This window comes from Hyla sarda, chromosome 1, assembly GCF_029499605.1.
Source record: "Hyla sarda isolate aHylSar1 chromosome 1, aHylSar1.hap1, whole genome shotgun sequence".
NCBI lineage: Eukaryota > Metazoa > Chordata > Amphibia > Anura > Hylidae > Hyla > Hyla sarda.
In genome coordinates, this window is record NC_079189.1 from 547,988,964 (window position 1) to 548,005,732 (window position 16,769).

General features: G+C 43.3%; 1 protein-coding gene and 1 pseudogene across 1 annotated transcript in view; both read left to right on the forward strand.

The window, feature by feature from the left end:
- Positions 1 to 225: 225 nt before the first annotated feature.
- Positions 226 to 395, forward strand: LOC130343409 (U2 spliceosomal RNA; annotated as a pseudogene).
- A 7,107-nt stretch (positions 396 to 7,502) lies between these two features.
- SERINC5 (serine incorporator 5) overlaps positions 7,503 to 16,769 on the forward strand; it is a 70,508-nt gene continuing 61,241 nt past the window's right edge. The window contains exon 1 of the mRNA XM_056541579.1: positions 7,503 to 7,779. Coding sequence (XP_056397554.1) covers positions 7,753 to 7,779 — 27 coding nt within the window. The 5' untranslated portion in view covers positions 7,503 to 7,752. The remainder of the gene's footprint in view (positions 7,780 to 16,769) is intronic.

A 16,769-nucleotide genomic window follows, 5' to 3' on the forward strand; every position in this document is an offset into this window, starting at 1 on the left:
AAGGCTGTCTTGGCATGCTGGGAGTTGTAGTTTTGCAGCAGCTGCAGGCACACTGGTTGGGAAATACTGATCTAGCCTAAGGAGAGATCAGTAGTATAAATCGTTAGGGATGACTTCCCCATTGGTTATGCGGGCTCTATGGTTACAGTGCTCATCTCCGCACCCTTGGTAGTGGCTGTACCCTGTATTGCAGCTCATCCCACTTAAGTGAACCATTCACGATTGATTGCTTCTCGGCCTTTTGGCTAAGATCAAGTGTAGTATCTGTTCTTATCAGGTAGTCCACTGGTTGGAATGGAGGAGCAGGTGTACCGGGGTGTTCTGGGGCTGGTGCCACTGAACCAGCTCAACGGCAGCTCTGATGTGCTGTTTCCTCCAGGTCTCGCCATGAGGTTGGGCGGGTGTAGAGCCGAGGTACATTTGTGCCTTGGGGAGTGGTGACCCTGAGGTGACTAAACTCACTGGATGGTGAACGCACTGCACCATTAGCTCTTCACCCTTGGTATCCCGGCTTTCTGGCTAGGATCAGGGACATTTTTATAGATCCGGCTGGATGACCGGGCAGTGTAGCTGCACTCATTAATTTATTAGTTTTTTCACTGTGTGCCACTTTTACGTGTTTTGTTTTGTACACAGGATTGTCAGGATGCGGTAGCCCTTCTGGGTGTCCCTCCTGGCGGTCTAGGAGAGGCGTGTGTGGCCATCAGGTTCCTCACCCCTGGGCATCTTGGCTTTGGTCTAGATGCCATCAGTATCCGGCTCCTCGGCTGATGCCTTGGTTAACGCCTAGGTTGAAGCCAGGTGCATTTTCGGCCCCTTAGTAGCTTCAGTGAAAAGGGGCATCGAACCTGGACCCTTGCAGGTGCCTTTTGGCCCGGAGGTGAAGGGTAGGTTTGTTGGGGGGGGGGCTTCTCTCCTGTTGGAGAAGGGCTTAGCGATAGACTGCATCCTTTGTGTAAGTTTTTTAGTGTGACACGTTTGCACTTTTTCTTGCACTTTGGGTGATAGAGAGCACTTGCCTTGGCTCTTAAAAAAAAATAAAAAACTTCACGATTGGATTGTTAACGCCCAATACATTTGCAGGCAATTGCCAACATTTCCCTACAGTGCACCATCTTGCCTCCAGAATACAATACTGCAATAGAAACAATGACCCCCACCCCCTCGCAGCTCTCTCTTACCCCCTCCCCAGCACCAGCTCTTGTTATCCTCCCTCAACAAATACGTTTTCTTTTGCAGTCAGAACAATGTACACATTCAGTGTAAATGGAATGGAATGGCTGTGCCATTGTGAGGTCACTGATCTTGTGTGAATGGCCACTTTTCAGAGCCGGCACTGGTGAAATCTGACTCCTTAGTTCTGGTCTTCCTCCTTTTATATGGAGCTGAAATGGCATCAATTGTTCCCTAATTGGCGGCTTTGATGGGAGCTATAGACAGCGCGGACCGGGTCCATGAAAGGGCCTTTCCACAGCATATTAAGCCATGACATGTCGCTGCTGTCACACGCCGGCGGTTATTTGGGGAATTCTTGTTTTGGTACATTTACCCATGAAAAGGAACTGTGTAGGTTTCCCCATCCATTTTGTGGATGCCAAGTACCACTTGACCAGACATGTTAATGCCTCATTACATTTAACTATTTCTCACTCCGATGTCTGGTGAGGTTCCTTTCTGCTTTTACTATTAGGCTACGTTCACACAGAATGTCTGCCAGGAAAACACGCATGTTCTGCTGGCACTAGAACCGCTACTAAAAACACACCGTCTCCATAGACGGCAATGCAGTTCCAGGCAGATAGAATAGATTGGATGACCAAGTTCATTCTTTCGGCAGACACTGGAATCTGAATTTCTGTGGCAGGAACATCTGCTGCAGAAATTGTGTCGCGTGCATAGTGCAGCAGAATCCCATTGAAAACGTGGGGATTCCTCCAGACTCCGATCTGAAATTTCGTGAGAACGTGGCCTTACTGTGTGTGCTGCAGAGACCTCAGATTGTACCCTACATCTCTTATTCCACCTTTATAACAAACTACAGTATGTGATGGAACATAGGAATAAACCTAGAACCAGTCTATGACAGCCATTCCAGCTGCTAGAGAGTTCATCACCCAACTTTTCCAGACTCCTCAATAACAAATTGACAAGTGACACATCCTCTCCTCCCATATTGCTGTGTAACAGATGGGGCAGAGTTTGCTGTTCAGGACTCACCAGAAAGCTAAATGACACCCCTCTGTATACTACTAGATACCACCCCTCTATATACTACTAGATACCACCCCTCTGTATACTACTAGATACCACCCCTCTGTATACTACTAGATACCACCCCTCTGTATACTACTAGATACCACCCCTCTGTATACTACTAGATACCACCCCTCTATATACTACTAGATACCACCCCTCTATATACTACTAGATACCACCCCTCTGTATACTACTAGATACCACCCCTCTGTATACTACTAGATACCACCCCTCTGTATACTACTAGATACCACCCCTCTGTATACTACTAGATACCACCCCTCTGTATACTACTAGATACCACCCCTCTGTATACTACTAGATACCACCCCTCTATATACTACTAGATACCACCCCTCTGTATACTACTAGATACCACCCCTCTATATACTACTAGATACCACCCCTCTGTATACTACTAGATACCACCCCTCTGTATACTACTAGATACCACCCCTCTGTATACTACTAGATACCACCCCTCTATATACTACTAGATACCACCCCTCTGTATACTACTAGATACCACCCCTCTATATACTACTAGATACCACCCCTCTGTATACTACTAGATACCACCCCTTTATATACTACTAGATACCACCCCCTCTGTATACTACTAGATACCACCCCTCTATATACTACTAGATACCACCCCTCTGTATACTACTAGATACCACCCCTCTATATACTACTAGATACCACCCCTCTGTATACTACTAGATACCACCCCTCTATATACTACTAGATACCACCCCTCTATATACTACTAGATACCACCCCTCTGTATACTACAAGATACCACCCCTCTGTATACTACTAGATACCACCCCTCTGTATACTGTGTACTACAAGATACCACCCCTCTATATACTACTAGATACCACCCCTCTGTATACAAGATACCACCCCTCTGTATACTACTAGATACCACCCCTCTATATACTACTAGATACCACCCCCTCTATATACTACTAGATACCACCCCTCTGTATACTACTAGATACCACCCCTCTGTATACAAGATACCACCCCTCTGTATACAAGATACCACCCCTCTGTATACTACTAGATACCACTCCTCTGTATACTACTAGATACCACCCCTCTGTATACTACTAGATACCACCCCTCTGTATACTACTAGATACCACCCCTCTGTATACTACTAGATACCACCCCTCTATATACTACTAGATACCACCCCTCTATATACTACTAGATACCACCCCTCTGTATACTACTAGATACCACCCCTCTGTATACAAGATACCACCCCTCAGTATTCTGCTAGATACCACCCCTCTGTATACTACTAGATACCACCCCTCTGTATACTACAAGATACCACCCCTCTGTATACTACAAGATACCACCCCTCTGTATACTACAAGATACCATCCCTCTGTATACTACAAGATACCACCCCTCTGTATACTACTAGATACCACCCCTCTGTATACTACAAGATACCACCCCTCAGTATTCTACTAGATACCACCCCTCTGTATACTACTAGATACCACCCCCTCTGTATACTACTAGATACCACCCCTCTGTATACTACTAGATACCACCCCTCTATATACTACTAGATACCACCCCCTCTGTATACTACTAGATACCACCCCTCTGTATACTACTAGATACCACCCCCTCTGTATACTACTAGATACCACCCCTCTGTATACTACTAGATACCACCCCTCTGTATACAAGATACCACCCCTCTGTATACTACTAGATACCACCCCTCTATATACTACTAGATACCACCCCTCTGTATACTACTAGATACCACCCCTCTGTATACTACTAGATACCACCCCTCTGTATACTACTAGATACCACCCCTCTGTATACTACTAGATACCACCCCTCTGTATACTACTAGATACCACCCCCTCTGTATACTACTAGATACCACCCCTCTATATACTACTAGATACCACCCCTCTATATACTACTAGATATCACCCCTCTGTATACTACTAGATACCACCCCTCTGTATACTACTAGATACCACCCCTCTGTATACAAGATACCACCTCTCAGTATTCTACTAGATACCACCCCTCAGTATTCTGCTAGATACCACCCCTCTGTATACTACTAGATACCACCCCTCTGTATACTACAAGATACCACCCCTCTGTATACTACAAGATACCACCCCTCTGTATACTACAAGATACCACCCCTCTGTATACTACAAGATACCACCCCTCTGTATACTACTAGATACCACCCCTCTGTATACTACAAGATACCACCCCTCAGTATTCTACTAGATACCACCCCTCAGTATTCTACTAGATACCACCCCCTCTGTATACTACTAGATACCACCCCTCTGTATACTACTAGATACCACCCCCTCTGTATACTACTAGATACCACCCCTCTGTATACTACTAGATACCACCCCTCTATATACTACTAGATACCACCCCCTCTGTATACTACTAGATACCACCCCTCTGTATACTACTAGATACCACCCCTCTGTATACTGTGTACTACTAGATACCACCCCTCTGTATACTGTGTACTACTAGATACCACCCCTCTGTATACTACTAGATACCACCCCTCTGTATACTGTGTACTACAAGATACCACCCCTCAGTATTCTACTAGATACCACCCCTCTGTATACTACTAGATACCACCCCTCTGTATACTGTATACTACTAGATACCACCCCTCTGTATACTACTAGATACCACCCCTCTGTATACTACTAGATACCACCCCTCTGTATACTACTAGATACCACCCCTCTGTATACTGTGTACTACAAGATACCACCCCTCAGTATTCTACTAGATACCACCCCTCTGTATACTACTAGATACCACCCCTCTGTATACTACTAGATACCACCCCTCTGTATACTACAAGATACCACCCCTCAGTATTCTACTAGATACCACCCCCTCTGTATACTACTAGATACCACCCCTCTGTATACTACTAGATACCACCCCCTCTGTATACTACTAGATACCACCCCTCTGTATACTACTAGATACCACCCCTCTGTATACTGTGTACTACAAGATACCACCCCTCTGTATACTACTAGATACTACCCCTCTATATACTAGATACCACCCCCTCTGTATACTACTAGATACCACCCCCTCTGTATACTGTGTACTACTAGATACCACCCCTCTGTATACTACTAGATACCACCCCTCTGTATACTGTGTACTACAAGATACCACCCCTCAGTATTCTACTAGATACCACCCCTCTGTATACTACTAGATACCACCCCTCTGTATACTGTATACTACTAGATACCACCCCTCTGTATACTACTAGATACCACCCCTCTGTATACTGTATACTACTAGATACCACCCCTCTGTATACTACTAGATACCACCCCTCTGTATACTGTGTACTACAAGATACCACCCCTCAGTATTCTACTACATACCACCCCTCTGTATACTACTAGATACCACCCCTCTATATACTACTAGATACCACCCCCTCTGTATACTACTAGATACCACCCATCTGTATACTGTGTACTACAAGATACCACCCCTCAGTATTCTACTAGATACCACCCCTCTATATACTACTAGATACCACCCCCTCAGTATTCTACTAGATACCACCCCTCTGTATACTGTGTACTACAAGATACCACCCCTCAGTATTCTACTAGATACCACCCCTCTGTATACTGTGTACTACTAGATACCACCCCTCTGTATACTGTGTACTACTAGATACAACCCCTCTGTATACTACTAGATACCACCCCTCTGTATATTGTGTACTAAAAGATACCACCCCTCTGTATATTGTGTACTACTAGATACCACCCCTCTGTATATTGTGTATACCACCCCTCTGTATACTGTGTACTAAAAGATACCACCCCTCTGTATACTACTAGATACCACCCCTCTGTATATTGTGTACTACTAGATACCACCCCTCTGTATATTGTGTATACCACCCCTCTGTATACTGTGTACTAAAAGATAGCACCCCTCTGTATACAGTGTACTACTAGATACCATCCCTCTGTATACTGTGTATACCACCCCTCTGTATATTTTGTACTACTAGATATCACCCCTCTGTATACTGTGTATACGACCCCTCTGTATACAGTACTGTGTACACCACCCCTCTGTATACTGAGTACACCACCCCTCTGTATACCACCCCCTCTGTATACTGTGTACACCACCCCTCTGTATACAGTACTGTGTATACTAACCCTCTGTATACCACCCCTGTGTATACTGTGTACACCAACCCTGTGTATACCACCCCTCTGTATTCTGTGTACACCACCCCCCCTGTATACTGTGTATACCACCCCTGTTATACTGTGTACACCACCCCTCTGTATACTGTGTATACCACCCCTGTGTACACCACCCCTCTGTATACTGTGTATACCACCCCTCTGTATACTGTGTAACCCCCCCCTGTATAATGTGTACACCACCCCTCTGTATAATGTGTAAACCACCCCCCTGTATACTGTGTACACCCCCCCCCTGTATACCGTGTACACCACCCCTCTGTATACTGTGTATACCACCCCTGTGTACACCACCCCCCCTGTATACCGTGTACACCACCCCCCTGTATACTGTGTATACCACCCCTGTGTATAGTGTGTACACCACCCCTGTGTATACTGTGTATACCACCCCTGTGTACACCACCCCTCTGTATAATGTGTACACCACCCCCCTGTATACTGTGTATACCACCCCCTCTGTATACTGTGTATACCACCCCCTCTGTATACTGTGTATACCACCCCCTCTGTATACTATGTACACCACCCCCCTGTATACTGTGTATACCACCCCTGTGTACACCACCCCTCTGTATAATGTGTACACCACCCCCCTGTATACTGTGTATACCACCCCTGTGTACACCACCCCTCTGTATAATGTGTACACCACCCCCCTGTATACTGTGTATACCACCCCTGTGTACACCACCCCCCTGTATACTGTGTATACCACCCCTGTGTATACTGTGTATACCACCCCCTCTGTATACTGTGTATACCACCCCCCTGTATACTGTGTACACCACCCCCCTGTATACTGTGTATACCACCCCCTCTGTATACTGTGTATACCACCCCCCTGTATACTGTGTATACCACCCCTGTGTATGCCCGTCTGCTCTGTGTATCCCGGGTCTCTGGCCCATCCTCCGATCCTCCCGGTTTGGTGACGACAGCGGAAGCTGCAGCTGTTCACTCGCCGCCTGGCATTGGGGTCCTGGAGCCGCACAAGCCGCAGGTCACCCCGGGACACTGACCGGAGCCCGCACACTGGGGAGCGGCCGCATATTAAGGCGGGGGACACGGTGTATGTGTGCGCTATTCCCAGCAGACACAAAGGAGAGCAGGAGTCTCCACAGCAGCAGCTCCGGTCCTCTGTGCCCGCTGCAGCCATTGTCCAGCTGAGAAGTGTTACTGTGCCAGGACCATGTCTGCGGGATGCTGCGCCAGGCAGGTGAGAGAGCTCCTCGGTACTACTACTCCTATCAGGTCAGGTGGTGGGGGAGCTAACCTGGAGTCCAGGGGTTAATACACATCCAGAAACCGTCAGACAATCCATCACATATCTTATCTCTTCTGGACTCTGCCATGTGCTCTATGTCAACAGTCCCCTGATCTGATGGGAGTTGTATTTTCTTCTGTTATCACAGTCATTGGTAATGTGACGATCTGATCTGATGGGGGTTGTAGTTATTATGCAGTCAGATTGTTAGTGTGACAATCTGATCTGATGGGAGTTGTATTTTCTTCTGTTATCACAGTCATTAGTAATGTGACAATCTGATCTGATGGGAGTTGTATTTTCTTCTGTTATCACAGTCATTAGTAATGTGACAATCTGATAGGGGTTGTAGTTATTATGCAGTCAGATTGTTAGTGTGACGATCTGATCTGTTGGGGGTTGTAGTTATTTTGCAGTCACACTGTTATTAGAAATGTTACAAACTTTTTTAAGAGATACTTTGTGTTATTCCATGTGTATTGTTATGGCACCACATAACAGTAGCAGCTTTTACCACTAATCGTCATTAAGGTGTGGACGATACATGGACCTCCAGCTGTTGCAAAACTACAACTCCCAGCCAACATGGCTGTCAGGGCATGCTTGGAGTTGTAGTGTTTTTTACAGCTGGGAGTCTACAGTTTGAGGACCACTGCACTAGAGGATGATCACATGCTGGGAGTTGTAGTTTTGCAACAGCTGGATGTCCGCAGTTTCATGACCAATGCACTAGAGCAGTGGTCTTCAACCTGCGGACCTCCAGATGTTGCAAAACTACAACTCCCAGCATGCCCGGACAACCAACGGCTGTCCGGGCATGCTGGGAGCTGTAGTTTTGCATCATCTGGAGGTCCGCAGGTTGAAGACCACTGCACTAGGGGATAATCACATGCTGGGAGTTGTAGTTTTGCAACATCTGGAGGTCCGCAGGTTGAAGACCACTGCACTAGGGGATAATCACATGCTGGGAGTTGTAGTTTTGCAACATCTGGAGGTCCGCAGGTTGAAGACCACTGCACTAGGGGATAATCACATGCTGGGAGTTGTAGTTTTGCATCATCTGGAGGTCCGCAGGTTGAAGACCACTGCACTAGGGGATAATCACATGCTGGGAGTTGTAGTTTTGCATCATCTGGAGGTCCGCAGGTTGAAGACCACTGCACTAGGGGATAATCACATGCTGGGAGTTGTAGTTTTGCAACATCTGGAGGTCCGCAGGTTGAAGACTAGGGCATAATCACATGCTGGGAGTTGTAGTTTTTTATTAGCAGGAGACCACCGCTCTAGTGGGAATTGTCCACAATAGACATACAATGAATCTTGAAGTGTTTACGTGCAGGAATCTCAGCTGACTCAAGTATCATTCTATACACTACTCCTGGTTGTGGCAGGATGATGGGGGTTGTAGGTCATCTTACTGTATGAACGCTTACCCATTTACTTTTGGTGAGGAACAATTTTCATCATTGTTGCAAAAGTTCTAGTCACACCCTGGTTTACTTTTTCACATATTTCTGCACCTTTTTAGCACCTTCTTGCATCGCCTCATCAGAGCACTGAACTGTACATGCCAAGTGGTGCCAGTGTCAGAAAATATGCCCTATAAAGATCTTCCTTCCCCCCGGGGACCACCACATACACACACACATTGTAGTCTGGGTTAGGCCCCTTTCACACTACAGGTATCATCCTGTAAAAAACCTCATTACTCCAGGCAAAAAGTCCTGAAAACAGCCATCAAAAAATCCCATTCATGTCAATGGGATTTTTTGAACATCCTTTTGCATCAGGCATGTCCGTTTTGACTAATGTCAGTTATTTTTGCCGACACAAAAGACGGTCAGTGCATGCACTAATTTTTGGTCCGGCAAAAAAAAAAAATAAAAAAAAAAAAGGTCAAAAAAAACGGACATTAAAATTTAACATTGAACATTACATTAACATTAACATCCGTTTTTCTTTTTTTTTTGTACTGAGTAGAGATGAGCGAACTTACAGTAAATTCAATTCGTCACGAACTTCTCAGCTCGGCAGTTGATGACTTTTCCTGCATAAATTAGTTCAGCTTTCCGGTGCTCCGGTGGGCTGGAAAAAGTGGATACAGTCCTAGGAAAGAGTCTCCTAGGACTGTATCCACCTTTTCCAGACCACCAGAGCCACCTGATAGCTGAACTAATTTATGCAGGATAAGTCATCAACTGCCGAGCCGAGAAGTTCGTGACGAATCGAATTTACTGTAAGTTCGCTCATCTCTAGTACTGAGCATACTCAGTGCAGCTTTACAAAAAGGGTTAAAAACCTGGTAATAACGGATGATAACAGATGAACAACATCAGTTTTTTTTTTTAGGAAAAAAAAAACATTAAAAATAACGAATGATGGTCAAAAGTTATCATCCGTTATTACCAGTTATTGGATCAGTTTTTTCTTTTCATCCGTTATTGTAAAATAACGGCAGTAAAATAGCGGGATGATACCTGTAGTGTGAAAGGGGCCTTACACATAATATTCGATAATATTTACAGTTAGGAAGTAAAGTGACAAATCATCAAAAAAAACTATTCAAAGAATGAGGCAAAAGAAAAAGGATCCCTCTGTGCAAAAGAGCTTACAATCTATATTTTGTCCAATGCAACACTCCCCTGGCTCCAGCAAGTTAAACAGATTTGTAAATTACTTCTATTAAAAAATCTTAATCCTTCCAGTACTTATGAGCTGCTGAAGTTGAGTTGTTCTTTTCTGTCTAAGTGCTCTCTGATAACAATTCTCGGTAGCTGTCCAGAGTAGGAGCGAATCCCCATACCAAACCTCTTATGCTTCTGACAGTACCAGAGACAGACAGAGATGTCAGCAGAGAGCACTGTTGTCAGACAGAAACTGAAACAACGGAACTTCAGCAGCTGATAACTAGTGGAAGGATTAAGATTTTTTAATAGAAGTAATTTACAAATCTGTTTAACTTTCTGGAGCCAGATATACATAAACATTTTTTTTCCTGGAATACCCCTTTAAAACTGGGAATGTGAAAGTTCTCTGGAGCAGCAAGCTTCACAGAATAGGTGCAGCATGGGAGAAGTCCTGCAAATAATAGTGTGTAGCCCAAAAACATTAAATGTGGCTTTAGTTATGCTCTAGAGCAGTGTTTTCCAAACGGTGTGTCTCCAGCTGTTGCAAAACTACAACTCCCAGCATGCCCGGACAGCCGTTGGCTGTCCGGGCATGCTGGGAGTTGTAGTTTTGCAACAGCTGGAGACACACTGTTTGGAAAACACTGCTCTTGGGTGGTGGTCTACAAACTGGGAACCTTTAGCGGGTTCCCAGTTTGGAGACCACTGCTCTAGGGTTAGTTGATCACCATTAACCATTTAAGAATTAGGACATGGAATTATTCCAGCTGTCATAACTGGAGTTAGTAGTAACAGGTTATAACCGGTCTGCTGGATAGGTGCGAACTGCTAGACAGGTGAGGGTCTGACTGCTGGGTGTCTAGTATGGGGGTTCCCTGCCGAATATAGCTGAGCGCTGGTCTGCGGATAGGGGCACAGGTTACAAGTTATCTGCAAGGGGAATCCTTCCCACAATTGTCCCTATGGCTTCTGTCCTCTGCTGCTGCTCACGTCTTTACTTTCCAGTTGCTTAAAGGGTTACTCCGGTGGAATTTTTTTATTTTATTTTTTTTAAATCAACCAGTGCCAAAAAATTTAACAGATTTGTAAATTACTTCTATTAAAAAAATCTTAATCCTTCCAGTACTTATTAGCGGCTGTATACTACAGAGGACATTCTTTTCTTTTTGGATTTCTTTTCTGTCTGACCACAGTGCTCTCTGCTGAGGAACTGTCCAGAGCAGGAGAGGTTTGCTATGGGGGTTTGCTCCTATTTTGGACAGTTCCTGACATGGACAGAGGTGTCAGCAGAGAGCACTGTGGTCAGACTGGAAAGAAATAAGTACTGGAAGGATTAAGATTTTTTTAATAGAAGTAATTTACAAATCTGTTTAACAATGGAGTACCCTTTTAAAATTTTTTTTTTTAATGTTTGTTTTTTCCTCCTCTCGACTCCTTCCAGACGCCTGAAGGATCCCATTGAAGTCAATAGAATCCAAAGGGACCCGGTGGCGTCAGTTGTGCTTTGACCTGTTTAGGGTCCGTTCGGCAGGGAAAAAAGGGGCGAGCAAGAAAGTTTGAATTGAAAAGTGTTTTGGTTTTTAAATGACTGGTACACTATAAAAATAATAGTTTTTTGGCCTATATTACTGCATAAAAAATATGGAAAACTTTTATTTATTTATTTTTATAAATCAACTGGTGCCAGAAAGTTAAACTGATTTGCAAATTACTTCTATTAAAAAATCTTAATCCTTCCAGTACTTATTACCTGCTGAATGCTACAGAGGAAATTTGGAACACAGAGCTCTCTGCCGACATCATGACCACAGTGCTCTCTGCTGACATCTCTGTCCAGAGTAGGAGAAAATCCCCATAGCAAACATATACTGCTCTGGACAGTTCCTAAAATGGACAGAGATGTCAGCAGAGAGCACTGTGGTCATGATGTCAGCAGAGAGCTCTGTGCTCCAAAAAGAAAATAATTTCCTCTGTGGTATTCCGCAGCTAATATTTTCTTTTTGGAGCACAGAGCTCTCTGCTGACATCATGACCACAGTGCTCTCTGCTGACATCTCTGTCCATTTTAGGAACTGTCCAGAGCAGTATATGTTTGCTATGGGGATTTTCTCCTAGTCTGGACAGAGATGTTAGCAGAGACCACTGTGGTCATGATGTCAGCAGAGAGCACTGTGGTCATGATGTCAGCAGAGAGCTCTGTGTTCCAAAAATAAAAGAATTTCCTCTGTAGCATTCAGCAGTTAATAAGTAATGGAAGGATTAAGATTTTTTTAATAGAAGTAATTTACAAATGTGTTTAACTTTCTTGCACCAGTTGATTAAAAAATAAAGTTTTCCACCGGAGTACCCCTTTAATGAAATGACCCCATCCCCCACCCCATCTATACAGTACATTTTTTATTATTATTTGTTTACATGAAGGTGAAATGTTTGGTATCGGCGCTGATGAGTCACATCTCGGTTTTCTTGGAGGATGTCCAGTATTGTCTTGGCACGGGGTGGAGGACTCCGCCTGGAATCACTCCTCTCTTTGTCAGCCCCGGCCTCTCGCTGTACAGTACAGGCTGCTGTCTTGTATTTACACTGTAACCATTGTCAGGGGGCTGGGATTATCTTCTTTGTAATAGTAAATTATACCCAAAAAACTTCACGCAAATAACTTTATCGACTAGAATGCGAACAGTTTAAAAGGAGTTGTATAGAATTAGAAGAATAGCGCCATTTTTATCCATAGGATACGTTCTGATATTGTCGCTCAGCCCCACCCAGTTGAGTTGATCTGAAGTACCAGAGCCAACCTGTCTGTAAGAGTGGCGCTGTTTCTGGAAGAAGGCATAAAGCAGCTTTTTGTCTTGGCTCATAATTTCTTTATAATGTTCTAATATAGCAGTGTTTTCCAAACAGCGTGCCTCCAGCTGTTGCAAAACTACAACTCCCAGCATGCTGGGAGTTGTAGTTTGGCAACAGCTGGAGGCACACTGTTTGGAAAGCACTGTAATAGAGTATATGAACCAGGCTGGCTTTATGAGACAACCCCTGTAAGGCTGGGTTCACACCACGTTTTGGCAATACAATTCCCATATCAGTTTTTTGATTAAAAAAAAAACGGATTCCTCAAAACCTGACTAAACTGTATCAAGACGTGTGTACAAATATTAATCCGTATACAGTTTGAAAAATGATCAGTTTTGATTCAGTGAAGCTGAGCTGCAATACCACACACAACCTGAAGGCAAGGGTGGTGTTTTGGTAAGAAATCACCTCTGGTTTTCTAATCCTGGATAATTTCTTTGAAACGCTGGGATTTTCTGTGGGTCAGACTGGTGATCATATGGCCCAGTTACATCAAGGAAATGCATAGCTGCAGCTGTGCTGGAATAAAACAGATGACGCTGCAGGACTAGTGATGGTGAGTATGCATGATATGGACAAAAAAATATATATATATTATTATTATTTATTATTAATATATACTGTATGTATGTATATATATATATATAATATATATATATTTTTTTTTACTTTCACTCTGCAGTGCGTTTTCATCCTATTTTTATTTTGCTGTATCCCCGATGGCCCCAAAAGGACACTCTTTTGGCTTCCGTTAAGTGCCTATGTGAGCCAATGGTTGTGTTTGATGTGTGCATTAGGGGCTTCACAGCGAGTGGACACCATGGACACCAGTATGAAAGCGCCCTAGCTAAATAGCAGAGAACAATGCCAGAAGACAGCTTTGACTTATGATAGCGGTCATTGAGCTCGGGGTGGCGGGTTTCCTTTTGGATTGTAGGCTCCTTTTGTTACCATTCGGGATGATACAGACAATTTTACAAGAGTGTCTGGAGCTGTTTACTGACTGCTAACAAATTCTTCAGAAAACCTTCGGGGAATGGGAAATTCCTCCGCAGCTCTGGATGTTATTACGAGATGACTTCTGCTATTAAAGACAGAATCTGACAGGAATAAATAATAAAAATCTGTGAATTTCAGGATTATTTACTATGACCTTACATGTGCAAATATATACTCAAAGGGGGAGATTTATCGTTGCTTCTAGAGCATTTTTTTTTGTCTATGTTTTTGCGCAGTTCAGGCGCAAGCAGCATATTTAGCGACTTTTTTGCGTCTTTTGATATAGACAGTTTCCCTCTTTTTTCCTACCCGTAGAACTTTTTCTTTTTGACCATGCAGTGGTCACGTATTTATCATTTGCGACTTTGGTCAAAAGTCGCTATTTTGTGCGCAAAGATCCTTTTTTTAAATTTATTTATTTTAAGCGCAAACTACACCACCTACCAGAAGGCGTGAGAATCACATCTACCTTCCAAAATTCAACCTTTAACCTCTTGTGGACGACAGCGTCCCACTCCCCTTCTATGACAAGGGCTCAGGAGCTGAGCACGGGTCATAGCTGGGTGGTCCTGGCGGCTATCTACCACCAGGACCCATCTCTAATGCCAGACATCACCGATCAGGGTGATGCCCGGCTTTAACCCCTTAGACACTGCAATCAAATTTGATTGTAGTATCTAAAATTCAAGTAAAGATGTCCCGGCAGCTCTGTGAAAGTAAATAAAAACACCTAAATTGCCAAATTCAGGACCCGGGAAAGTGTCCACTTCCCTCCCTCACAAGTCTAGAAAAAGTGTATGTGGTAGAGCTTTTCCCACCACAGCAGAGCTGCGCAAAATTCATCATCCTGCTGCACCTTCTTGATAAATAAGATTCACGCTAGTCAAACCCACCACCCAAATAAATGTGGGAAAATAGCTCTACTGTAGACATTCTTTGATAAATCTGGACCAAAATGCATTAACTTTACGTTTATAGCTGTGCACTTAAAGGGGTACTCCCATGGAAATTATTATTATTATTATTATTTTTTTTTTTTTAAATCAACTGGTGCCAGAAAGTTAAAGAGATTTGTAAATTACTTCTATTAAAAAAATCTTAATCCTTCCTGTACTTTTTAGGGGCTGTATACTAGAGAAGAAATGCTTTACTTTTTAGATTTCTCTGATGTCATGACCACAGTGCTCTCTGCTGACCTCTGCTGTCCATTTTAGGAACTATCCAGAGCAGCAAATGTTTGCTATGTGGATTTTCTTCTGCTCTGGACAGTTCCTAAAATGGGCAGCAGAGGTCAGCGGAGAGCACTGTGGTCATGACATCAGAGAAATCTAAAAAGTTAAAGCATTTCCTCTGTAGTATACAGCGCCTAAAAAGTACTGGCAGGATTAAGATTTTTTTAATAAAGTAATTTACAAATCTTATGTAAAGTAGAAAAAGATAGTGGCACCTAACAGTATATAGAAATGCAAAGTACCTATTATAGAGGTCCAACGAATTACAGACTATAGTGGTAGTCCATGTTCATAATGAATTTCCTGCGTGACGGTGGTGCCAGGACTGAGGGATGCAAACGAAACAATAGTAATAACAAAGAAAAGGGTCCGGCAACTCACGGTCTAGACGCTAGCTGCTAACAGGCTTGAAGTCCGTCCATGGGACAGAGGTAAGTGCAGGAAGCGATTAACCGGTTGATTTCGTGCAAGAGCACTTCGTCCGGCCGGACTTCAAGCCTGTTAGCAGCTAGCGTCTAGACCGTGAGTTGCCGGACCCTTTTCTTTGTTATTACTATAATTTACAAATATGTTTAACTTTCTGGCACCAGTTGATAAAAAAAAAAAAAAAAAAAAAATGTTTTCCACGGGAGTACCCCTTTAACATATACATTTTATAGGGAAAAAAACCTATACGTTAGCATTGTTTTCCAAACAATGAGTCTCCAGCTGTTGCAAAACTACAACTCCCAGCATGCCTGTACAGCCTTCGGCTGTTCGGGCATGCTGGGAGTTGTAGTATTGCAACAGCTGGAGGCACCCTTTTTTTTTTTTAAATCAACTGGTGCCAGAAAGTTAAACAGATATGTAAATTACTTCTATTAAAAAAATCTTAACCCTTCCAGTACTTTTTAGGGTCTGTGTACTACAGAGGAAATGTTTATCTTTTTGGATTTCTCTGATGTTTTTTTTGTAGTGTAATAAAATTAAACCTATATAAATTGGGTTTCCTTGCGACGGTATGGACCTACCGAATAAATATAATGGGCAATTTTTTACCGAAAACTGCACTGCGCAGAAACAGAAGCCGCTAAAATGTACAAAATGCTTTTTTTATTTATTTATTTTTTTTTATTTTGCCCCACAAAATTTTTGTTTTCTGCTTTCGCCATAGATTTTGTAGTGAAATTATCAATGATATTACAAAGTAAAATTGTTGGCACAAAGAACATATCCTCATATGGATTTTTAG